This window comes from Hemiscyllium ocellatum, chromosome 36, assembly GCF_020745735.1.
Source record: "Hemiscyllium ocellatum isolate sHemOce1 chromosome 36, sHemOce1.pat.X.cur, whole genome shotgun sequence".
Taxonomy (NCBI): Eukaryota; Metazoa; Chordata; class Chondrichthyes; order Orectolobiformes; family Hemiscylliidae; genus Hemiscyllium; species Hemiscyllium ocellatum.
Window position 1 is genome coordinate 7,088,840 of NC_083436.1, and position 26,908 is coordinate 7,115,747.

General features: G+C 40.4%; 1 protein-coding gene across 2 annotated transcripts in view; it reads right to left on the minus strand.

Annotated features, from left to right (window-relative positions):
* Positions 1–11,650: 11,650 nt before the first annotated feature.
* Positions 11,651–26,908, minus strand: part of dctn6 (dynactin subunit 6) — a 32,203-nt gene continuing 16,945 nt past the window's right edge. For both annotated transcript variants that reach the window (XM_060851585.1, XM_060851584.1), the window contains 4 exons: positions 23,070–23,158; positions 15,458–15,505; positions 14,038–14,180; positions 11,651–12,035 (listed from right to left, as the gene is read on the minus strand). In XM_060851585.1, the coding sequence (XP_060707568.1) occupies positions 11,937–12,035; positions 14,038–14,180; positions 15,458–15,505; positions 23,070–23,158 (379 nt within the window). In that variant the 3' untranslated portion in view covers positions 11,651–11,936. The remainder of the gene's footprint in view (positions 12,036–14,037; positions 14,181–15,457; positions 15,506–23,069; positions 23,159–26,908) is intronic.

Here is a 26,908-nt window from a genome sequence, read left to right on the forward strand (position 1 = left end):
GCCCCAAATCCTTATCGCATATTTTAAGCAGATTGTCCATATCTTCCGATACTTCATCATGTAATAAATGATAAAGAGTGCTGACCGATGGTACCCCCATTGACCATAACACTCTATGTTCTTTGTCTGATTTATAAGGACTATCCAATAGCGTAGTCTTCTTCTGTATATAATCTCGAATTTGGAAGTATCGAAAGAGATCGCCCTTAGGTAACCCAAATTTTTGATTCAGCTGTTCAAAAGACAACAGGACCCCTTCCTTAAACAGATCCCCTAAACAGGAGATACCCCTGAATCTTCAGAGTCTGAATGTGGCATCTGTAAGCCTCAGTTGAAACGCCCATGCCCCCACTATTGGAGTATAGGAGGATTAGATTAGATTACTTGCAGTGTGGAAACAGGCCCTTCGGCCCAACAAGTCCACACCGACCCACCGAAGCGCAACCCACCCATACCCCTACATTTGCCCCTTATCTAACACTACGGGCAATTTAGCATGGCCAATTCACCTGACCCGCACATCTTTGGACTGTGGGAGGAAACCGGAGCACCCGGAGGAAACCCACGCAGACACGGGGAGAACGTACAAACTCCATGTTTTATGTGAATTGCCCTCATTTTGCCCCATTATATTCTAAGCTTTAATTGTATTTAGTATTATAGGGTTTTTACATTGATCCATGATGATTTTCCTCTTGTCTGAAAATAAGAGGTTGATAAGTGCGCATTTTACTTGAGAAGCCTTGATGTCCAGCTAGATTGATTGCTGGTCAGAAAGACCCAATCGACTATGTAGCTTAATAGCGAACTTAGCTGATATTTCCTAAAATCTGGAAAATCCAGTCCTCCCCTTGCCTGTGGAAGCTGTAGCTTCCTCAGCTTAATGAGAGGCCATCTATGATTCCAGATGAAGGAACCCAACTAGCCATACAATTTGCATAGTGCCAACCTTGGCAGCATCACCGGAAGCATTCTCATAGGGTATAGGAGACGGGGCAGGACATTCATTTTAATTAATGCTACTCTGCCTAACCAGGAAATTGGAAGGTCTCCCCATCGCTGGAGGTCCTGCCTTATCCTTTTCAGTAAATGCTCAAAGTTAGCCTTGTATAACTGACCAAATACTGGGGTGATAAAAATGCTTAAATATAAGATACCCTCCGGGACCACCAAAAGGGAAAGTGGGATCAGTCCGATAGGTGGGAGGGACTAGTGAGGCCACCCATAGCATAGCCTCCGATTTAAAAAAAAATTTATAGCCTGAAAATACACTAAATGTATTAATAACTTGGATTAAGCAAGGCACGGACATCAGGGGATTACTGAGGAATAGGAGATCATCATCAGCATAAAGGGTAATTTTATGTTTATCTGTACCAATCCTCAGGGCCGTTATATTAGGGTCAGCCCGTATAGCTTCTGCTAGTGGCTCGATTATTAGCGTAAATAGCAATGGTGAGAGAGGACATCCCTGACGGCAGCCCCTATCCACACTGAAGTATCCAAGCTTAGTCCATTGGTAATCACAACTGCTCTGGGATCATTATACAGTGTTGAGATCCATTTGGCAAATGCCTTTCCAATGCCAAACCTTACCAATGTGTAAAACAGATATGACCATTCAACCCTGTCGAATACCTTTTCTGCATCTAATGAGACTACTACTCCCAGCACTTTTTCCTGATGGCAGGCTTGAATCACATTCAAAACCTTTCTAACATTATTGGATGATCTACGGCCCTTAATAAATCCCATATGATCCTCCTTTATGATGTATGGCAATACCTTTTCTAGCCTCAATGCTAATGTTTTAGAAAGAATTTTAAAATCTACATTTAGCAAGGATATTGGTCTGTATGGGTCCTTTCCTTTTTTGAGAATAAGGGAGATATTCGCCTCTTTCAGCAAGGCGGGAGATAGCCCTGACTGTATGATTAGTTATACATGTCGATAAGTGGACCAGTCAATATTCCTGTAAATTCTTTGTAGAATTCAGCTTGAAAGCCATCTGGGCCAGGTACCTTACCGCTCTGAAGTTGCCTGATTGCGTGAAGTATTTCTTGGACTGTTAGGGGAACATTCAAGACCGATACCTGTTCCGGGGTTCGGTTCAGAAAGGTCAAATTTTTAAAAAATGATTGCATCCTCCTGACTCTATCTTTGCAGTCCTGTATTTATATAAATCAGAATAAAATTTTCTAAAGATTGCGTTAATCCTTTTGTGATCATGAGTCAGAGTACCCGTACTTTCCTTGATAGATGTGATAGTTTGAGGGGCCTTTTATTCTTTGCGAGAATGCTAAGTATCTGTCAGGTTTATTGTCAAATTCATGTATTTGCAAATAATATTTCCCTCTTAGCCGTTTGGGTAAGCGTGGTATTCAGAGCTGTCCTAAGGGCCATAATCCTTTGTAATTTGATAATAGAAGGTCTGTCAGCGTATGCTGTTTCACCTGCTTTTAAGCGAGCTTCCAGCAGACGCTGCTGTTCTCCCTTTAATTTTTTCTGGGTCGCCGAATATGAAATGATCAAACCTTGCGCATAAGCTTTGATGGTCTCCCACATCATTGATGGGTTGCTAGCCATACCTGAATTAATATCTAAAAAAGTTTTAAATTCTTGAGAAAAGTACTTTACAAATTTACTACCTTTCATCAGGAAGGAATCCATACGCAATTGCCGGGGGTATATCTCATTGTTCCTCGCCTTGATTTCCATATATACAGCAGCGTGATCAGAAATTGTTATACCACCTATTTTACAGGATGATATGGAATTTTTAAAAATCGTGGGGGCAAAAAACATATAAATTCTGGTGTGACATGTGGATTGGAGTAAAAAGAAATATCTCTGCCCTGTGGATGAAGGCATCTCCACACATCTACTAGTCCTAATTCTTTGTTCAAATCCATCAATTGTCTAGATCTGGGGGATACTCCTGCAGTACTCTTGGGAATCCTATCTATTTCCGGATCCATAATACAATTAAAATCTCTCTCTATAATTGTATGATGAGCACCAAGAGCCATCAATTTGGAGAAGTCTTCCGTTATAAATTTAAAAGGATGTGCCAGGAGACAATACAGATTTAAGATCCCATATTCCTCTCCATTTATAAGGGCTTTAATCAGAATATATCATCCAGATTTGTCTTTTATCTGATTTAGGATTTTGAAAGGGAGATTCTTCCAAATAAGAATGACAACTCCCCTACTTTTTGAGTTGAAGGAAGAAAAGAAGGCCTGATCAAATCCACCCTGTCATAATTTCAAGTTTTCTTTATCCAATAAATGTGTCTCCTATAGAAGAGCCATATCAACCCTTTTTTGAGGTTTGATAATATTTTCTTCCTTTTGATTGGTGAATTACTCCCCTTGACATTCCAGGTGCACCATTTAACCAACTGATTAACCATAATCGTCTGGGCAAATCCGAGACCCCTCGGGAGAAGAAACCCTATCCAAAACATCCCGAGCATAGAACATATAAAATACACAAAAATAGAGGTTCTTTAATACACTCACATCAATATAATAAAAAACTATTTCTAAATAGAAAAAATATAAAACATATTTAAACGGAGATTTTCCCCCTTGTTCCCAGGGGGCTTCACTTCCTTTCCAAAAGCCCATCATATCCTCTCCCAACCAGTGCCTCACAATAGAATAAAGAAAATTCAAATATACTACAAAGCTAGAGTTCATGGTAAGTCCCTTACCCCCCCGCCCCCACCCACACCAACACCTAGATATATTTGGTACTGTTAATACCATGTATGAACATACATAACTAAGAAATTACAGTCTCAACAAATAATAATTAAATATAGTAGTACAAAATAACAGGGGAAAACAGCCCCACTCTCAAAGATAGAGACAAAATTGGATAAAGTAACCATCTCCCCCCACCCACATTAACTAGACCACCTGGCATATATATATATATATATATATATATTTGAACAAAGGGGAAGAAAATTGCTAAGTGAAGAACAAATAAATAAACCCCTCTCCCCAACCCCTGGAGATAATATTAAACAGTAAGGTAATGAAAGTTAAAAAAAAGGTAAACCGGGGTGGGAGGGAGGGCAGAACAACATCATTCACCACTCAAATCAACTCTCACAATTTATCTAAGAGAGTCCAGAAATTCCTTGGCCTTCTCCAGTGATCCGAAGTTGTACACACACCCTTCGTGGCTAAAACGTAGCGTCGCTGGGTAGCGTGGGGAGTACTGAATGTTAAAGTCCCTTAAACGCTTCTTCGCTTCATCAAATGCCTTCCTCTTATGGACCAAAGCTGGGGAAAAGTCCTGGAATAGCATAATCTTGGATCCTGTATAAATCATGGCTTGGGGATCTTTCCCAAGATTTCTGGAAGCTTCTAAGAGCATCTGCCTCTCCTTGTAGCTCTGCAGCCGGAACAGAACCGGGCGGGGGTGTTGGTTCGAGCCAGGCCCGCGCACTGCAACCCGGTAGCCCATTCATCCTTACCTGGCCTGATCCAGTCTCCAGATTTAAAATATCTGGAGGAACGCTGTAAGCTGGCCGTCCTCTTCCTCGAGATTCGAGATCGTCGATGTGATTTTCTAAGGTCCAGACTCGCTGTTCCAGAGTCCTGACCCATGGCCGATTCTGCAGTAGTCTTGGAGGTTGCGGCCTTTAGCTCTGCCCCTTTGATTCGGCGGGGGGACCGCAGATTCCCCCCAGACGTGATCGACGATGCCCTCCACCGCATCTCCTCCACTTCCCGCTCCTCCGCCCTTGAGCCCCGCTCCTCCAACCGCCACCAAGACAGAACCCCACTGGTTCTCACCTACCACCCCACCAACCTGCGCATACAACGTATTATCCGCCGCCATTTCCGCCACCTCCAAACGGACCCCACCACCAAGGATATATTTCCCTCCCCTCCCCTATCAGCGTTCCGCAAGGACCACTCCCTTCGTGACTCCCTTGTCAGATCCACACCCCCCACCAACCCAACCTCCACCCCCGGCACCTTCCCCTGCAACCGCAGGAAATGTAAAACTTGCGCCCACACCTCCACACTCACTTCCCTCCAAGGCCCCAAGGGATCCTTCCATATCCGCCACAAGTTCACCTGTACCTCCACACACATCATCTATTGCATCCGCTGCACCCGATGTGGCCTCCTCTATATTGGTGAGACAGGCCGCTTACTTGCGGAACGCTTCAGAGAACACCTCTGGGCCGCCCGAACCAACCAACCCAATCACCCCGTGGCTCAACACTTTAACTCCCCCTCCCACTCCACCGAGGACATGCAGGTCCTTGGACTCCTCCACCGGCAGAACACAACTACACGACGGCTGGAGGAGGAGCGCCTCATCTTCCGCCTGGGAACCCTCCAACCACAAGGTATGAATTCAGATTTCTCCAGCTTCCTCATTTCCCCTCCCCCCACCTTGTCTCAGTCGGTTCCCTCAACTCAGCACCGCCCTCCTAACCTGCAATCCTCTTCCTGACCTCTCCGCCCCCACCCCACTCCGGCCTATCACCCTCACCTTGACCTCCTTCCACCTATCCCACCTCCATCGCCCCTCCCCCTAGTCCCTCCTCCCTACCTTTTATCTCAGCCGGCTTGGCTCTCTCTCTCTTATTCCTGATGAAGGGCTTATGCTCGAAACGTCGAATTCTCTATTCCTGAGATGCTGCCTAACCTGCTGTGCTTTGACCAGCAACACATTTGCAGCTGTGATCTCCAGCATCTGCAGACCTCATTTTTTACCCTTTGATTCGGCGCACGAATTCCTGGATGTCTCGGTCGTGCTTTTGTAGCACGGCTGAGAGTGAATCCCATCGGCTCCGGGACTGTTCAATGAAGGCATTGATCTTCGCGTCAAGTTTGGAGATTACTTCCATGAGGCTCGCCACCGTAGGTAAGTCCCCCGGGGCGGCTGCGGACGCCTCTGCTGCAGCTGGGGAGGGTGGGTGAAGGGTTCCTGTATGCTGAGAGCTGCAGGCACCTTTCCTTTAGTCATTTTTGCAGGAGACTAGACTGTTTAAATTTAGTACAGGGCAACTAATTATACTGAGTAAAAACTATTTTAAATGATTTGGTAAGTGTGGTGGAGGCGGGCAGCCCACTTTGCCCAAGTCTTGGGAGGAGCACTATCGACTCAGTCTTGCTGGATCGCTGCTATCTTGGATCTCCCATATTTCACCTCTTGATTATCAAAATTCTACCTATGCCACGAAAATATTCCACCACCTTTTGAGGAAGAGTTCCAAAGATTCACCATTTTTAGAGCAAACTTTTCTCCTCATCTGTCTTCAAGTGACTGTTAGATCTAGGTCCTCTCACAACAGGAATGTCCTTTCCCTGTATACCCTATCTGGACCCTTCAGTATTTTGTCTGTTTAAGTCGTCGATTTTTTTTTTGAAAACTCCAGTGGATATTACCCAACCTTTCCTCATTGACAAGGACCAGTGAGTTTTGAGAAGTTTGTAGCTCATGTTGAGGTTCTGGATGGAGGTTTGCTGGCTGAGCTGGAAGGTTCATTTCCAAATGTTTCATCATCCTACTAGGTAACATCTTCATTGGGCTTCTGGGCGAAGCACTGCTTAAGATTTCTGCTTTCTGTTTATATGTTTGGGTTTCTTTGGGTTGGTGATGTCATTTCCTGTTCTTTTTCTCAGGGGGTGGTCGATGGAGTCTAACTCGATATGTTTGTTGATACAGTTCTGGTTGGAATGCTATGCTTCTAGGAATTCTTGTGCATGTCCCTGTTTGGCTTGTCCTAGGATGGATGTGTTGTCCCAGTCGAAATGGTGTCCTTATCTGTATGTAAGGATACTAGTTTATGATTAGATTAGATTACTTACAATGTGGAAACAGGCCCTTCGGCCCAACACGTGAGAGACGGTCATATTGCTTTGTGGCTAGTTGATGTTCATATATCCTGGTGGCTAGTTTTCTGCCTGTTTGTCCAATATAGTGTTCGCTACAGTTCTTGCATGGTATTTTGTAAATGACATTAGTTTTGCTTGTTATCTGTATAGGGTCTTTCAAGTTCATTAACTGCTGTTTTAGTGTGTTGGTGGGTTTGTGGGCTACCGTGATGCCAAGGGGTCTGAGTAGTCTGGCAGTCATTTCTGAGATGCCTTTGATGTAGGGGAGAGTGGCTAGGTTTTCTGGATGTGTTTTGTCTGCTTGTTTGGGTTTGTTGCTGAGAAATGGACGGACTTTGGGTACCCATTCTTTTTGAATACATGGTATAGGTGATTTTCTTCTGCTCTGTCTAGTTCCTCTGTACTACAGTGTGTGTTGGCTCATTGAAATAATGTTCTAATGCAGCTTTGTTTGTGGATGTTGGGATGGTTGCTTCTGTAGTTCAATATTTGGTCTGTATGTGTTGTTTTCCTGTTGATGCTGTTCATTGGCAAGATAGGCATGCTCCGTTGAGAGCAAAGAATAGGAAAGGCAAGATTCGTGAACCTTGGATGACAGGAGAAATTGTACAATTAGTCAAGAGGAAAAGGGAAGTGTATATAAGGTCCAAGCAGCTAACAAACAGAATGGGCCCTGGAGGAATATCGGGAGCGTAGGACCAGTCTTAAACGAGGAATCAAGCGGGCTAAAAGGGGTTATGAAATAGGTTTAGCTAGCAGAATTAAGGAGAATTCCAAAGACATTTACTCTTATATAAAAAGCAAGCAGGTAACTAGAGAAAGGCTGGGTCCAATAAAGGATAAGAAAGGAAGGCTGTGTGTCAAACCTGAGAAAATGGGTGAGATTCTGAATGATTACTTTGTATCAGTGTTCACTGAGGAGAGGGCCATGTAGGATGTTGAGATTAGAGATAGAAGTTTGATTACACTGGATCACATTGACATAAGTAGGAAAGATGTATTGGGAAGACGAGAGTTTATTAAGGTGGATAAATCCCCAGGAACGGCTGAGATCTATTCCAGGTTGCTGAGGGAGGAGAGAGAGGAAATAGCTGTGGCCCCAACAGATATCTTTGAAGCACCCTTAAACACGTGAGGTGCCGGAGGACTGGAGGGTTGCTCATGTTGTCACCCTGTACAAGAAGGATAGTGGGGATATTCTGGTAACTACAGATCAGTGAGCCTGATGTCAGTGGTGGGAAAGTTGCTGGAGAAGGTACTGAGGGATAAAATCTATTTATATTTGGAAAAGAATGGGCTCATCAGTGATAGGCAACATGGTTTTTTGCGGGGGAGATCGTGCCTTACCAATTTAATTGAGTTCTTTGAGGAAGTGACCAAGTTGATAAATGAAGGAAGGCCTGTAGATGTTATATACATGGATGTTAGTAAGGCGTTTGATAAGGTTTTCTATGGTAAACTAATAGAGAAAGTGAAGTCACATGTGAGCAGGGTGTTCTAGCTAGGTGGATAAAGAACTGGTTGGGCAACAGAAGACAGAGAGTAGTTGTTGAAGCGAGTTTCTCGAAATGGAGAAAGGTGACTAGTGGTGTTCCACAAGAATCAGTGCTGGGGCCACTGCTGTTTGTGATATACATAAATGATCTGGAAAATGGCATTGTTGGTATGATCAGCAAGTTGCAGATGACACGAAGATTGGTGGAGTAGCAGAAAGCATAGGGGACTATCAAAGAATACAGGAGAAAACAGATAGACTGGAGAGTTGGGCGGAGAAGTGGCAGATGGGGTTCAATCCAGGCAAATGTGAGGGGATGCATTTTGGGGAAATCTAATTCTAGTGTGAATTATACAATAAATGGAAGAGCTTTGGGAAAAATTGATGAGCAGAGAGATCTGGGAGTTCAGGTCCATTTTACCCTGAAGGTTGCTGCACAGGTGGATAGAGTAGTCAAGAAGGCATATGGTATGCTTGCCTTCATCGGATGGGATATTGAGTATGAGAGCTGGCAGGTCATGTTAAAATTGTATAAGACATTGGTTCGGCCACATTTAGAATACTGTGTACAGTTCTGGTCGCCACATTACCGAAAGGACGTAGACGCTTTGGAGAGGGTGCAGAGAGGGTTTACGAGGATGTTGCCTGGTATGGAAGGTGCGAGCTATGAAGAGAGGTTGAGTAGGTTAGGTTTGTTTTCATTAGAAAACAGGAGACTGAGGGGGGACCTGATTGTGATCTACAAAATCATGAAGGATATAGACAGGGTAGATAGAGATAAGTCTTTTCCCTAGGTGAAGGATTCAATAACGAGAGGTCACGCTTTCAAGGTGAGAGGTGGAAAGTTTAAAGGGGATACATGCGGCAAGTACTTTACACAGAGGGTGGTAGGTGCCTGGAACGTGTTGCCAGCAGGGGAAGTAGAGGCAGGCACGGTAGATTCATTTAAGGTGCGTGTGGACAAATGCATGAGTAGGTGGGAAGCAAAGGGGATACAGATGCTTAGGAATTGGGCAACAGGTTTAGACAGTGAGTTTGGATCGGCTCAGGCTTGGAGGGCCAAAGGGCCTGTTCCTGGGCTGTAAATTTTCTTTGTTCTTTCAGGAAAGAGAGAGGGAGAGATGGCAGAGAGATTCAGCATGAAACACCTTCTTCAGTGTGGCTGTTTCTTTGACCAGCAGCCTCAAATAAATGGCTTGCAGCTCTGAACCAAATCCAAATCAAGCGAGAGTAAAGCTGAGCTGTGAAAACTGGCCACTCCCCTTTCATTGTACAAGCGTATTTTTTAAAACTTGAAAGCTTTTTGACTGAGGCAGTATGTGTTAGCTATAATCAAATTGGCCCTAAAACCCATCAAAACAAGACCTTCCAGAGTCTCTATGTTTATGAGCCCTCTGAAAAAAAACAATGGCAACATAACCTTGTTAAAGGAACAACATCATTACCCTTCCTATAGTAGGGAGACCAGAATTGCACACAATATTCCAAAAGTGGCCTAATCAATGTCCTATATAGCCACTGGCACGGCTGCAAATAAAAGGACACGAGTATGATGGCTGTTCAATTAGGAATGACTAGTTGGTTGTAAAGTAGGAGAGCAATTTGGCACACATGATAGCAAGGCTGGATGTCAGCCTTCATTATATGCATGCTTGTACAGTTGATGTAAATGGAATATGACAGCTAAATAAAATGAGATATGAATGCCTGGAGTCAGTAGTAGCCACTTTCTCACCAGTAGCTTTATTCATTCTTGCAGGATCCTATAGTTGAAAATGAATTTATAAGTCTCAGTCTGGAGAGGAACTCAGACTTTCTGACATTCACCTTCAGTGAGAAGATTGCATTGTAATACACCTAGATCCTGGCAATTATGATGGCCTCAGTCACTTTCACAATTTCCAATTGTCTGGTCCTAATTGTGTCCTATTCACCAAAGACTTTCAATTTTTCTGATCATTCAATCCTCACAAAAAATGGTTTTCTGTATCTTTCTTGAATAGAGGCCTGACTCGCCTCAATTCATCATTACGTTTCTCCACCTTGCAGAACTTGTCATATTCATCAACAACTGTAACTCAGAGTACTTCTAATCAAAAGTTATATGTCCTGATGAATTCTGGTTATGCTTACCGTTTTGTGGAATATGATTGTTTACATAACTAGGCCTCCTTCAATTCCTTTTCTGGTACTTGGATGACTGTACCAGTGCTATTTCCGCCTTTTGCCTTGAACCAGAAAATTTAATTGACTTGATTTTGAATTCCAACCATCTTGCAGCTTCACATGGTCCAAATCCAATATTTCTCTTCTCTGACCTTGTTTTTGGAGTTAGCATCCGCAGAATTTTTCACTATTGACTGACCAACTCCTAAAGCTAGCTCAAATTCCTTTTTATTTGTTCATCAGAAATGAATTATCACCAGCTAGGACAGCATTTATCACCCATGTTGGTGATTAGTTGCCTTACTGAACTTCTGCAGTACTGGGGGTAGGGATAGTACTGTTAAGAAGGAAGTTTTAGGATTTTCAACAAATTACAATGATCACATAGTCAGAAGTGGCTTGGGCAGAAACATACAGGTAGTAGTGTTCCCATGCATTTGCTGTTCTTGTCCTGCTGGGTGCTGGAAGTTGGGAATTTTGATAATACTGTCAAAGAAATATTGTTCAGATATAGTAGTGCTTTTTGTACACACTGTTGCCATTGTGCATCAGTAGTAAGGGGAGTAAATGTTGAAGTTAGTCGATGGCTGCCATTCAAGTGGACTGCTTTGCCCTGGGCAATGTTGAGCTTCTTGATGTTGGAATAACTTCTGTCCAGCCAAGTAGGAAGTATTCCATCACATACCTGACTTTTATCTTATAGACAAGTATTGGGAGGACAGGTAGTAAGTTACTTGCCGCAGAATCTCTGGCCTCTGACCTGCTCTCTACTAGTCACAGTATTAATATGGCTTGTCCAGTTTCATTTCTGGTCAATAGTGACCTGTGAAATGTTGTAAATGGAGGCTTCCATGATGATAATGGCAATTGATTAGCAAGGAGGCGGTGGTTGATTCTTTCTTGTCAGAAAATGTTTTTGCCTGGTCCTTAGGAGGCATGAATGATATTCATCACTTATCAACTTGCTAGTTTAAATTATGTTTAACATTCCACTGAACCCAAGTCTATTCAATTTCAAAAGTTAACTTTTTCCCATGCTTTTGGAACATCCTTAAAATAACATTTAATTCAGAGAAAATTAATGCCCACCATCTCAATATGTGAGGTGTAGTAATTTTGACATTAAAACCAATCCTTTATTCATAATTAAGATAGTCAGTATGATAAGCCATCAACACAATTGTGTTTTAAAATTGAGATTAACTTTGAAGTCTAGAAGGTAATTGATGAAATTCAAAAATTACTTAGCAATTATTAACCTATTTTCATTTTATTGCAGAGGATGTATTACTTTAATGCAGTGAATAATTTATCATAGCACAGGTTACTGCTTTAAAGTGACTATGCTTATAACCAAATAAATGCATCGATTCCACCACAGAACCAGAATCTAGTTCCATTCAGCTTTTTACTGGAGTTGTACTTCCTTTCACGGTTTTCTTCAAGTGATGATAATTAGGCAAAATTTTCATCAGGAAGTCTAGCTGTAGAGTTTGTGGCTGTAATTAAAAAGATTATAAACCAATTGAAGAGATGTTCCAGCACAGGATAACAACTTTAAAAGTTTCACACCATTCAACTTTATCATTAAGCAGCGGCAAGATTTTATTCAAAGAAGAACAGAAGTAATTAAATTGAAACAGTTCATTCTTTTTCTCATGGTGGAATTAAGTAATGCAAAACATTGCCACATTTCACCCAGAGTCAATTTTAAGCTGTTAAACAGCATTTGTCAGAAGAAAAACAACAAGTTACCTTGACTGCTTTAACATTGATAAAGATTCTCTTAGTGAATATTTCTCATGTAAGTTTGACCTTCATATATAACTACAATGTAATACATCAACATATCAAACTGCTCATTAGTCCCAATAGCCTGAGTTAAGCAAGTATTTCATAAGAATGCAAGCAGAAGCTCTCCCATTAAATAAGGCATGACTGTTGCATTGAAGCTATTTTCCCAAAAGCCTAAAATTTCCTTTCACTGTATAGTCTTTAATTTGAATGTAGATTAGATTTTTTAAGATAAGCTCAGCAGTTTTTTAAGACATTTACATATGTAAGTTTATCTCTAAGTAAAATGGCTTGTACTTTCCAAAAGAAACTACAAGAATTCCAACATTTATTAGGAGGAAATACATCTGACTTCATCAATAACAGTCATCATTACAATACAGCTGAAGAGGACGGTTATGTTCAGAGGCCTCATGGTAAGGAAAGTATTGGTCTTTCAAAAGGTTAGAAAAGTGCAGACCAAGATTTAAGCCATAGATAGGTTAAAGGTGGGTAAAGCCACCTATGTTAAAGGTTAAAATTTTTATGATGGAGATGATATGTAATTGAAAGCTGAACTAGAGAATGCAGGCCAATGACTAAAGGTCACAGTTTCAAACTAATAAACCTAGAGGGAAAATGAGGAGAAATTTATTCACTCAGTTGTTGGAATCTTGAATGCTTTACCTGAAAGGACAGAAGGATCATTATTTCCACAAATAACTTTTTAAAGGAAATGTAACAGGTACTAAAAGAGGAAATGTTTATGGAGGTATGAACAAAAAAGAGAGGGATGTAAGACTAAAGCATGACTGCTCTTTCAAAGAACCAACATTGGCGTAATGGGCTGAATGCCCACTCTCTAAACTGAGTGTTTACATGACTTCACTCCTTCGGCATAATTTAAAGCAGAACAGTATATGTTCAATGCAAAAGATACATTTTCCATATTGTTCAGCAGAAGTATATCACCTCCTTTCATTTGATTAATTTCATTCAGAAATTCATGGCATCTGAACAAATACCTGATAAGACTAGGATGTGCACAGTGGCCTTCTGTAGCTTTTGACTAGAAACTTAAAAGGTGTGGAATTCAAATTGCACCATGGCAAATTGTGAAAATGAACTCAATGTATTTGATAATGTGTGACCATGAAAGCTATTACGTTTTCATAATCCAATTTGTTTATTTGTCCTTCAGAAAAAGAAACTTGCTATCCTTTCCCTGTCTAGTCTAGTCTAAAGGGAACTCCAATTCCACAGTGTGGTGGAGTTAATGCCCTCCAGAATGAACAATAAGTCTAGATCTGCTGGTGTTGCAATGTTCCCACAACAAATAAAATTTAAAATGCACATCTTTGTGTCCAAATCAATTCATGACTTGGTCTGTTCCTTATCTTCTGCACCCTCAAAAGATCTCTAGCCTCTTGTGCATCACCATTTCCAGCATTTCTTATGCATTCTAATGCCCAATCGCCAGTTGGGGAAGTTCTTCTCTGAACTATTCTATATTTCTTCAGCTCTCACCTTAAAATCTATATTTTGACTAATCTTGGTAACTCATCCTAATAGGTCTCTGTGATTCAGTGCCAAATGTTGTTTGAATATGGTCCTGTGAAGCAAGTTGAAAAATTCCACAATGATACATAAACTATATAAATGTAAGTTGTCATGGTAAATTTTCACAATTTTCCACTGGATTTCTATTCCTCAATATGCAGATCTTACCTGTGGCCGTTCTGACTGCACTCTTCGCATACAGTCTACTCCATAGATAACTGTGTTCTCAGGAATAACTTCACAGGAGTTTACTTGACAACATGCTCCAATAATACAGCCATTGGTTAGGATCACATTTCTACCTATAAATGCTGAGATAGCAAAATGACAGGTTAAAATGTCTTAAAGAATAAAGGTGTGGATCAAATAAATCCTTACAAAAATCTTAATGCACAATTGACAGTTATTTATTCAAGAAAAATGTAATCAATATAACATAATCCACCCCAGATGGATACTATTCTGTTAAAAAGTGACATTAAACAATTGCTGAAAATTAATACAAGTTAAAAACTAGAATAGTTTATGCCAATTAGCAGGGGGATTGAGTTGAAGAGCTGCGAGATATTTCTGCAGTTCTATACAATCCTGGTTAGATCACACTTGGAATATTGTATTCAATTCTGTTTGCCTCATTATAGGAAAGATGTGGGAGCTTTAGAGAGGGTGCAGCGGAGATTTACCAGGATGCTGCTTGGGCTGCAGGGCATGGCTTATGAAAAAAGGTTGAGGCAGCTTGGGGTTTTCTCATTGGAACAAAGAAGGATAAGAGGTGACTTATTGGAGGTGTACATGATGTTGAGAGGCATAGAATGGATGGACAAAGACTTTTTCCCAGGGCAGAAATGTCTATCATGAGGGAGCATAATTTTAAGGTAACTGGAGGAAGGTTTCTGGGAGATGTCAGAGGGAGGTTCTTTACACAGAGAGTGGTGAGTGCGTGGAATGCACTACTAGCAGTGGTGGTAGAGTAAGATACAGTAGGGACAATTAAGCGATTCTTGGATAGGCATCTAGAAGTTAGTACAATGAAGAGTATGTAGGTTAGTCTGATCCTAGAGTAGAATATAAGGCTGGCACAACATCGAAGGCCTATTTTTATGTTCCCTGCTTTTATTTTTCTTTAAAGAACAAGAGATAAAAAGGCAGTCATTTAGTTCAGTCAGTGTCACCATTTTATATATTGCCATGGCTAATTTAAAACTGAACTTCAGTGCTCTGCTTTTGACCTATATCTCGATATGAATGGTTAGCATTTTGATCCACTTGGTTTAGTTTTCTGACAGGTATGCACACGTATGATGTTCTGATGTGATAGATCAGTAGACTAACCAGTTGCATAAGCCTAGCCATTCTTGAAAGGTGAACATTCCCATCAATCCTGACTTCTACTGATCTCTTATTTAATTGTAAAATCTTGAAGATATTTGAAAACTTGAAGAACATAAATTATTCAAAGTTACATTATATTTTGTTACTCTGACGATTCAATACAATGAGACAATAATAGATAACTACTGACAAATCCTATAACAAATGTTTGGAACAGCAAGTTTCACCCAAAGAAACTTTCTCAACAACAACTTACCTTTAGATTCTATTACATTGTTATCTCCAATCTTCAAAGCTTCAAAATCTGATGAGTATAGTTAAAGAAAGTGAAGATAACTCCAACACACTTAGATGGTAAACTGGAAATGATGACATAATTTGCAGAAACAGACCCTAACAATAAAACAAAGTTCAAATAAAAGTACATTAAACAGGACAACGTAAAACCAAAGACTACCTGTAGAGAGAAGAGGGAGGCGATACGTTTTTATGGAAGGGGTAATGCACATTTAATAGCCAAGTTCCAAACAGTTTACAGAAAAAGAGGGACCTGCAAGTGCATGGGGATAAAATTGCAGCCCATAATTAGAATGCAGTCAGAAAAGTTATTTGGGATCTTGGACTTCATAGATGCACAGAAACAGAAGTGGTAAAGTTAAGCTGCATTTTCAATTGTGTCCTAAACAGAACGAGAGTAATGTATTTTCTCCACTTCTGGTCATTACACTTTAGGAACAAGAAAGGGTGGTCAAGGGATTAATCAAAATGCTCTGGGGACATGAGGATTTTAACCAAGTGATAGGGGGGTTGGTGAAGCAGGGGTTATTCTCCTTAGAACAAACAAGATAGAGGGGAGATTTGATACAGAGGTACCATAGAATGAATGATTTGGATAAGGGTGTAAGTAAAAGCCATTTCCATTAGCTAATGGCTCTAGGTTTAGGGGATGTTATATGAAATATTTTGGGCAAGAGAATCTGAGGGAATGCAAGGAAAATTTATCATAGTAAAGTGACCTGGAACACAGTGCCCATAAGGGTGGTGAAAGCAAAGACAATGAATTTCAAAAGAAACTGATAAGGCACTTAAAGAAAATCAACTTGTAGAACTACATTTAGGAGAAAGGAATAAAATGGACTGATTTGCTCCAGGGAAAGCCAATAGAGATTTAATGGGCTAATGCACACACCACCATATGTGTGAAAAAGTCACCCCTGAGGTCCCTTTTAAATGTTTCTCCTTTCATCTTAAACTATCTAGTTTTGGACTCCCCTATTCTGGGGAAAAGACCATGGCTATTCACTCTATCCTCACCCCTTATGACTTTATAAACCTATATTCCAGGGAAAATAGCCTCAGCCTATTCAGCCTCTCCCTCTTGCTTAAACCCTCCAGTCCTAGTAAATCATTGTGAATCTTTTCTGAAAGTTTCACAACATCTTTCCTATAGCAGGAAGACTAGAATTGATCACTTTATTCCATAAGTTACCTAACTAATGTCCTGTAAAGCTGTAACATGAATGCCCAACTCATATATTCAATGCACTGACCAATAAAGACAAGCATACCAAACATTGCCTTCATTAACCTGTCTGCCTGTGATTCCACTTCCAAAGAATTATGAACCTACACCCCAATTGTTCACAATAATCCCAAGGACCATGCCACTGACTTGTCTTTCCAAAATGCATTCTTCTTGAATATTTTGTATAGGTGGTTCTCCTCTGTTTTCTGAAGTTCGTCTGTGCTGCAGTGTGTGGTGGTTCGTTGGAACAATGTTCTGATACAGCTTTGTTTGTGTGTGTTGGGATGGTTGCAGGTGTAGTTAAGCATTTGGTCAGTGTTTGTCGATTTTCTGTATACGCTGGTTTGTAAATAAACCAATATAAACCGCCGATAAAAACACCTCAAACCAGAAGTTTAACAGAACAAAACGGTCGCAGAATGCTCCGAGAACTAATCAATGATGCCCACCACAGACTCCGAAAATACAACCGGGAAATTGCGCGCCAAAAACCGTTATTCAAACATGCAACAAATCAAAAGTGGATAGACGCGGCAGAACGAGCCATAAACACCAAACACAGATAAAGAAAAATTGGGACCTGAAGAAAAAAACTTGACAAACTCACAAAAAAAGACAAAACTGAAACACAGGGGCATGGATAAAGAACTTATCAGACCGGATCCTATCAGACACAGAAAAAGCAGTTCTAGTAAAAAGTATTAAATTTCAATTACCGAGACGCTGACAAGAAGGATTTCCTAGCAGTGTTAGAAACCACATTGAAGGACAACAATCTCACGAAAGAAACACAACAGACAGTTGCACCGACTCTGAGCCAAAAGAGGGAAGGAAACAAACTAAACACACAAGAAAAGAAAGCCCTAGAAACCTCAAAGACAAAAACATTGTCATATTACCTGCAGACAAGGGTCGGCTCACAGTCATCCTGAACAGAAGGGACTACATAGAGAAAGCCAATGCACTACTCGCAGACACCAACACCTACCAACAGGTGGCGCTAGACCCGACCCCACAACTAGGAAACAAAACTACAAATCTCCGAAGAAAATTACAGAGTTCTGGACAATTAAACAAGATGGAATTCTAGAAAATGAAACCTGACAGGACCAACACCCCATGATTCTACGGACTACCAAAAATCCAAAAACCAGGAACCCCCCCTCAGACCTATAGTCTCACTACCCGGAATACCAACTTACAGACTGGCCAAAGAACTACACACGAAACTCAAGTACCTAGTAGAAGAGTCAGAGCACTCCATCCACTCCACTCAGGAATTCCTAAAAATCATAAAAAACACCAAAATAGAGGAAGATGAAGCAATGATCTCATTCGACGTGTCAGCACTGTTCACCTCCATCAGCATCAACCTGGCAAAGGAAACACTTACCACAGTTTTAGAAGAGACCATCACACACACACACTAACCACCATCAATCACATTACCAACGAATACATCATGAAGCTAGTGGACCTGTGCCTCACCACCCACTTCACCTTCAGCAACATAATCTACAAACAAACCAACGGCACACCCATGGAATCTCCAGTATCAGGATTCATAACAGAAGTGGTAATGCAAAATCTGGAACAAACAGCCCTACCAACCATCAAACCAAAAATTTGGGTCCGCTACGTAGATGACACCTTTGTCATCACAAAACGAAACAAGATAGAAGAGACATTTAACATCATAAACAACACCCTCACAGGCATAAAGTTCACCAAGGAGGAAGAAACCGACAAAAAACTCGCATTCCTGGACATCACAGTCGAAAGAAAGGACAACGGAGAACCACAAACCTGTGTATACAGAAAACCAACAACCACTGACCAAATACTGAACTACTCCAGCAAACATCCCAACACACACAAACAAAGCTGTATCAGAACACTATTCCAATGAACCACCACACACTGCAGCACAGACAAACTTCAGAAAACAGAGGAGAACCACCTGTACAAAATATTCAAGAATGGAATACTCAAAAAAATACAGTGCGCAGATTCCTCAAGAACAAACCATGTCAAGCAGACCAAACACAGCCAGAAACCCTAAGCACCTTACCATACATCAAAGAAGTTTCAGAAATGACAGCCAGACTACTAAGACCCCTTGGAATCCTAGTAGCACACAAACCCACCAACACTCTCAAACAAAAACTAACAAACTTAAAAGACTCAGTACAACCCATGGACAAAACCAACGTCATCTACAAAATTCCATGCAAGGACTGCCACAAACACTACTAGGACAAACAGGAAGAAAGTTAGCCAGCAGGATACATGAACACCAGCTAGCCACAATAAGACACGACCCTCTCTCCCTCGTAGCCCTTCACACAGATGAAAAAAACCACCATTTCGACTGGGACAACACATCTATCCTGGGACAGGCTAAGCAAAGACATGCCAAAGAATTCCTAGAGGCCTGGCACTCCAACCACAACGCCATAAACAAACACATAGATCTAGATACCATCTATCAACCCCTCAGAAAACAAACAGGAAATGACATCACCACAAACCCCAGGGACCCCATCCAGGACAAACATATAAATAGAAAGCAGGAGACAACAGCTTCGCTTCACTTGGAGGTCGCCACTGATGATGTTACCTAGCCAGGTAATGAAACGTCTGGATATCAAACCTACAGCTCAGCAAGCAAACCTACACCCTAAACCTCAACCTGAGCTACAAACCTTCACAAACTTTGCAAATACATACAAATCTTATCCCTCATAAACCCTTCCTACATCTTACCCACCACTGATGTTACGCTCACTGGTCTTTAGATCCATAGCTTTTCCTTACCACCTTTCTTAACACGTCAGCCAACCTCCAGTTTTCCCACACCTTACCTGTAGTGGCTATTGATGATACAAATATCTCAACAAGAGCCCCAGCAACCACTTTTCCTAGCTTCCCACAACATTCTGGAGGATACCTGCTCAGGTCCTGAGGATTTATCCACCTTTATACATTTTAAGATGTCCAACACCTAATCCTGTGTAATACTAACACTTTTCAAGATATCATTTATTTCTCTAGGTTCTCCAGCTACCATATTCTTCTCCACAGTAAATACTGACACAAAATATTTGTTTAGTATTTCACCTGGCTTCTGCTGTTCCACACAAAGATCAACAAGGCAGTTTAAGGGGCCCCATTCCCTCCCTAGTTACTCTCTTTGGATTCTCCTTTACCCTTTTTGCCCTTCTGATTTCCTTCCTAAGTATATTCCTACTGCCCTCATACATTTCTAGAGATTCACTCGGTCTCAGCTGACTATATCTGACATGCCTCCTTTTCCTTGATCAGAGCCTCAATTTCTCAAGTCATCCAGCATTCCCTACACCCACCACCTTTCCCCTTCACATGAACAGGAACATACTGTCCCTGGACTCTCATTTTTGAAGACCTCCTGCTTTCCAGCAGTCCTTTTACTTGCAAATATCTGCACCCGCGAGTGGTGAAAGATATAAAAGAGACCAAAGAGGCAAGGTTTTCATACAGAGGATGGAATGAGCTGCCAAAGAAAGTGGTGGAGGCTGGTACAATTACAAAGTTTAAAAAGCATCTGGATAGGTATATCATTAGAAAGGGTGTAGAGGGACATGGGCCAAGTGCTGGCAAATGGGACTAGATTAGGTTGGGATATCTGGTTGGTCCAGAGGAGTTGGACCGAAGGGTCTGTTTCCATGCTGTATATCTCTATAACTATAAATTTAGCCTTTTTAAAAGCATAGGCATTTCTTTAACTTATTACATTGTGACGATGCTGTCCTTTTAACAAAGTTATTTTGTCCTTGATTTTTTTCAAGGGGGATTGTAAAGGCACAGGTGCCGATATATCTGAAAGTGGCTATTTTAAATAATGGTTCAGAAGTGGCTAGTTCAGATTTTTTTCTAGTTTTGTTTGTTTTAGCAGGCAGTCAGAAGCTGCTGATAACAGAGAAGCTGCTATAGTGAAAAAAAAAGTTCCATGCTTCAACAGATGTGTCTTGCCTGACTCTTCTCTCTGCAATTTCTCCTGATTGTTAGAACTGGAGTTTGAATTTACCATTTGCTAAGAGTTGTGTTTATCGGATGTTAAGGGTATTGGAACGGCTCCTTTATTAACTTGCAATTTTTAGTCAGTTGGGTTTCCAAATAGTTGTTATTCTAAATTCGATTTTCTTTTGTTCATGTTTCAACCATAGTGTGTAAATAAATTCTGTTTTGCTTAAAGCTGAATAGTTTGTCTAGCTACATCACTCCTAGAATATCCACTTACATCTGCCTTTAAAATAACAAAACGTTAGGGTCTCGACTACCTTCTTACAGTGTTTGAGGGGGGCCACCCTGGTCAATGCCAACATTTATAAATATTTAATTTTACATAACGGTTGCATTTACTGACACCAAAGAGCACGTGCATTATCAATGATATTTCTTATAAATACAGCAACATATTTTACAAATACCAATTGCTGATAATTAATGAAACAGCGTATTGAGCCACAGAAATAAAGTTAAGAACATGTTAAAACTGTAATTTTAAAAAGTTGGCTTGATAACGTATGTATACGTGGTCGAAACTCCTAGGCAATGTCTTACTTAAATTCATTGGAATATTTTAATAACCCAGTATAATTGTGAGATTATTTTACAGTGGCCATAAAAAGACATTTTAATATTCAATAATTGTTAATAATGTGCATGCGACTGCATGTGTGTTGGTGTCAGCAACACAGATCCCCAAAATAAACTGCTTTAAAACTTCAAAAGGATGCCTGTGACCACTTTATCTCAATAAAAGGAAATAAAGTTGGTTTTGTCAAAACAGTGATCTTACAGCAGTATTGCAATACAGCTGAAGGGGAGATATATGGAGGAACCTCGATTAACTGAATATTGGATTATCCGAAGGAGATCAAGGTCCCGATAGAAACATTACATCAAAGTCGTGTTTCCAACACTGATCACACCTTTGTTTACAGTGATTAAACAGACACCATCTCCAAATGACTGACCTCCCGCCCTCTCTCTCCCCTCACATTTTCCCTGGAATTCTACAGAGGAGTGTACCCTAACTCTCCTTCCCTGGATAACTCTCTAACATTGTCCTGTACAGGGTAAAGATGGAACCTATCAAAAAGTTGCAGTAAAAAGTTGTGTCTATGGCTGTGGCTGTGTGCGTGTGCGAGCTATTTGGAGACTTACCCCACAAAGGCAGCAGCATCAGTCCAGTCCAGCTGCCCCGGGGGTTGGGGGGTGGGATGTTGGTGGGTTTAAGGGGACATTGGATAGGGTTGAGGGCAAGGAGGGTTGGACGGGTAGGGTTTGGGGGTGGTGTTGGATGGGGGCGTGAGGTTTCACGAGTGGTGAGCTGCTGCCTCGTCTCCTGACTGGGGAGCACACTTAAAAAAACTCCGAGCGCCAAAGGAAAGGCATTTAATCGATTAACCTAATAAATCGATTATCCGAACAAAAAATAGTGTCCGCCCATCTCATTCCGATAATCTGTACATGAAATTAACAGGATTATGAAACAACGTTTATGGAGGTTCTAGGTAAGAAGAACACATTTGTTTTCAGATCAAAACTATGCTATACCATCACTGAAAGTAATAATGATTTTTAACAATTTCTCTGCACAGTTTTTCCTTTGTTTCATTACTTACAATCTATTGAACAAATAACAACGCAAGATGTAGATTCTTTAAAGCATAAGAATGAACAATTATACTTTTTCAGAATATTGACACTGGAATAGTTTAAAAACCTAGACAATTCACAGATGCTTTCTTTTGAGAGAGCATGTAAAACTTTGGTTTCCTGGTTGCGATTTACAATGTAGACAGTTCCTAAGGTTGTAAAGTCGATCCAGTATTCAAGAGTTGCACCTGATTTTCGGGTAACATTGAGCAAAATCTCCAAAATGTCCTGGGGAAAAAAAATTACTAAACAGAAGCTCACCTTTAAAGATTTCTAAACAACAGGACAAAGTTAGTTTTTGAGTATTTGTTGAGTAGTAATTAACTTCAATCATTGAAGTTTTACCAATTTTAATTAAAAATAATACACTTAGCATTCAATCGATACAGAACCATCACGCTGCATAAGAACTTTGTGGATCTGCTGGGAAAAACTAACTACCTTGGACTAAATTACAATCTTCAAATTAATACAACTACAGAATGTGAGAAAGATGCAATATCAAAAACAACTCTGAAATTTAGCTTCGGTCCCACCAGGTTATGGTTCCATACTGAAAAGAAAATTGTTTTTTTTAAGATTACCAATGGTTATATTCTGATAGCAAGTTTCATTGCTAATTAACTACAGGAAAGGATACGACATCCAACTTCAAAAACATTGTTTGTTCCAATTGTCATAACTTTCGGTTCAATATCTTCCTTCTGAGGCACAAGATTTTCTGGATAGCTGGAAGAAACAGTAAGAGGAATTGAACCGAAGAGTCTGTTTCCATGCTGTGCATTTCTACAACTCTATTAATCATTTTTATTAAAACTAGAAAGCAACGGCCTATTTGTTGTTCAAAACAAAACAGCAATTTTCATTTCAATCATTCACTTTTAATACACTGTCCTGAAGCACTTCATGGAGGCAAAGTTGAAAAGTCAATGAAAAGACTGCGTGAAGCTGAGACATCATGTGAGAGCAAGAAGCAAAAGATAGTAGTGACAATGTTAGTAACTGGAAAAGGATACATGGAGATAAGTACTAGTTGTCTTCTTCAGAATAAACAGAATGAATATTTGATTGAAGTATGTAAATTATTAAAGGTTAATCAGAGTGACTAGGCAATGACTGTTTGAAAATGGGATAGGGTAAATAACTGTTTCTCAGTTGGTTCAAGCATGATGGGGTGGCTTCCTTATGTGAGGTACATTTCCTATGTAAGCTATTTAGAGCAGTTTTTAATCAGTAAATACATAGTGAATTCAAGCCCACAATGCCATCCTGACATGTACATCTGCCAGTAAACTAATTTTGGGCCAGGGTTTTAATTTTCTAGCCATTCTGCCATCAGGGTCTAGGTAAAAGCTTTATTAACACTGACGTTAATATTTGACTTTGGAATTATAGTGCAGTTCTTTCGTAGTCAGTGGGTCAAATCCTGGAAGTCTCTTATAACACTATGGGTACACCTCCAGCAGATGGACTGCAGCAGTTTGTAAAGGTGACACACCACAATGTTTTGAAGGATAATTGGGCATAAGCAACAAATGCGGGGATTGTCAATGATGTTCATTTTCCATGAAAAAAATAAAAAGAATTCTGGGATTAAACACAGTCCCACATACAACATACCATTTTAAAAAAAGCATATTCCTCCTTTTGTGATCTTTGGTTCCAACACCCATTCTCCACATGGTAATTGGTTAGAATTTAAGTTGGTAGTGCTAATATTTATGCAAAGTATTTAGCCAGTAACAGATGGCAGGTGTAGATGAGCAGTTACATATAACATAAAAACTAATTGCTATGGCACATGCATTGCTTATTTGAAAGCTGTGAAAAATAGTATCTTGCCATCAGATTCTGCATGCAAATGTATTAAACTACATGAATATTCTGGTTGTAGATGGATAATAAATTCCTCAAGATGTTTTGTCTAATTCAGCTTGCGCTCTTTCAGCAAGTGAGATATTGTGTTATAGGTTTTCTTTATTAACTCACTCACCAGCTCACTATATTTTGCTGCATTTTCACACCTTATCAGTCCTGCTACAAGCAGTGTTTACCTTGAAGAAGTGTAGCATAGAGAACAATACTATCCCCATCAAGTCTCCATGAAACATTATCAGCCCTTACCAACCATCTCCTGGATCTGAATAGATTAAGTACCTGTTCATATCTTTCAACTGGACCATTATCCCTTTAAGAAACTTACAAACAAAACAGCGCTGCCATGAAATTGTGTAAATGATTGAAACTCATACTGGCAAATAAATCTATTTAATATCTTTTATTGTGAGATTAAGTATAGGTACTATTTTTAACTAATTTAGAACATTTAGGCTACCATTTTTACTAATATTTACTAACTTAAAAAGACAAAAGGACTAACACCTCCTAATTATGCAAGCAGCCTGACAGACATCCCATCAGAAGTAAAATCGACATTTCAGCATTGATGCCCTGGGTAAAAACAATGTGGACTTCAACAGTTTCCTCATTTCCCCTCCCCCTACCTCACCCCAGTTCCAAACTTCCAGCTCAGCACTGTCCCCATGACTTGTCCTACCTGCCTATCTTCTTTTCCACCTATCCACTCCACCCTCCCCTCCCGACCTATCACCTTCATCCCCTCCCCCACTCATCTATTGTACTCTATGCTACTTTCTCCCCACCCCCACCCTCCTTTCACTTATCTCTCCACCTTTCAGGCTCTCTGCCTGTATTCCTGATGAAAGGCTTTTGCCCAAAACGTCGATTTTCCTGCTCCTCGGATGCTGCCTGAACTGCTGTGCTCTTCCAGCACCACTAATCCAAAATCTGGTTTCCAGCATCTGCAGTCATTGTTTTTATCCCATCAGAAGTAACAGCCAACAGTTAGCACATGTTTTGACCCATCTCCTGTCTCCCAGGACAGAAGCCCTTCAAACCTCTGTGTAGTAGAGATAAAAAATGTAATACCTTGGTAATAGAATTTTATGATATGTAAGAATTGTGTGTAAAGGAGTCTTTTAAGAACTGTATTTCGAGATTCTATTGCCACCGTGAACATGTGCTTGCTGAATAGAAGAGGCTATTTTTGCCACTCACTGATTTTGGTCATTATTTGAACACTATTCCACAGTTAGTTAATGCCAAACTACTTCTCTTGCACTGAAAATATGGATTCTCATTCCTTCTTTGACTATTCAGCTTTGAATAACTAGTGATTTTAAATGATGTTTTCTTTAATCTTTCTCTTTTAATCCAGTCTTTCCTTCATACTCTTTAGCTCGCTGACTACACTGGGTTTGACATTATTTTAATTTTCACTGTATCAGACACAGCACTATTTTTAAATTTATGCTGTGAACTGATTGCTAAAAGATATATGCTATTGTTACCCAGTTCATACAATTCCAGATGCCCTAGAGGGGCATGGTTTCCATTTACTGCAACTTGCAGTGAAAACATTTATGGAAACTAAAAAGATGAGGGTGAGCAAAGCTAATCTGTGGCAGCCAGTTTTTAATTCACCCATGATTTGGAGATGCCGGTGTTGGACGGGGGTGTAAAGTTAAAAATCACAACACCAGGTTATAGTCCAACAGATTTAGTTGGAAGCACTAGCTATCGGAGCGCTGCTCCTTCATCAGGTGTTTGCACAACAACAATGAAGGAGCAGCGCTTCGAAAGCTAGTGCTTTCAATCAAACCTGTTGGGACTATAACCTGGTGTTGTGCGATTTTTAACTTTATGCACCCAGTTACTGTCAATTCTGCCCTGGTGTATCTCAGTACATGCAATGTGACTCACTGAGGTCACCATAAAATAAACAGACTCCTTTTGTTCACCAGGACAGCCACTTCTGCCACTCCCTACTGTTAAGCAAATACTCCCTTCAAAACTTAGTTATTGTGTAAAAGTTATTTTTTTCACATCAGGATCCAGTCCCTTCAAATTTCTTTGTACAGCCATGTGCATGGTTTATTTATCCCAAAAGTCCGTAATACTGTCTTGCAGTCTGCTCCATGGTCTTCGTAGGAATTTTGCTGATGACCATTTTTACATTCCTTTTACTGTATGTAAAACTATCCAATGGGCATTAAAATCTAATAGCCTCCACACTAACTTGAAAGAATAGGCCACACTCTTTCTTTCTTTCTGGAACCCTCTATACCCTCTTGTAAAACAGGATTCCTCATTTGTTTACCTTATTCCCATTTCACCATTCTAGCTGCCAATTCCACTGGCCTACCTGTATTCAATTTATCCTCCCTCTTCCAAAATTTGGTCTTTGCTCTCTGTATGGCATATTGTAATAGGCAATACATTGCACTTTTGTTTCACCATTATGAACTTAGAAGATTTTTTTTCAGCTTTTGAGTGGAATATAGATACTAAATGAAAGTACCATACACTATAAAGACTCAGAAGAATAACAAAAACAACTTGCAGCCTTTTAACATTGTTAAATATCCCAAGGCTTTCCTAACTTATCAATTAGACACC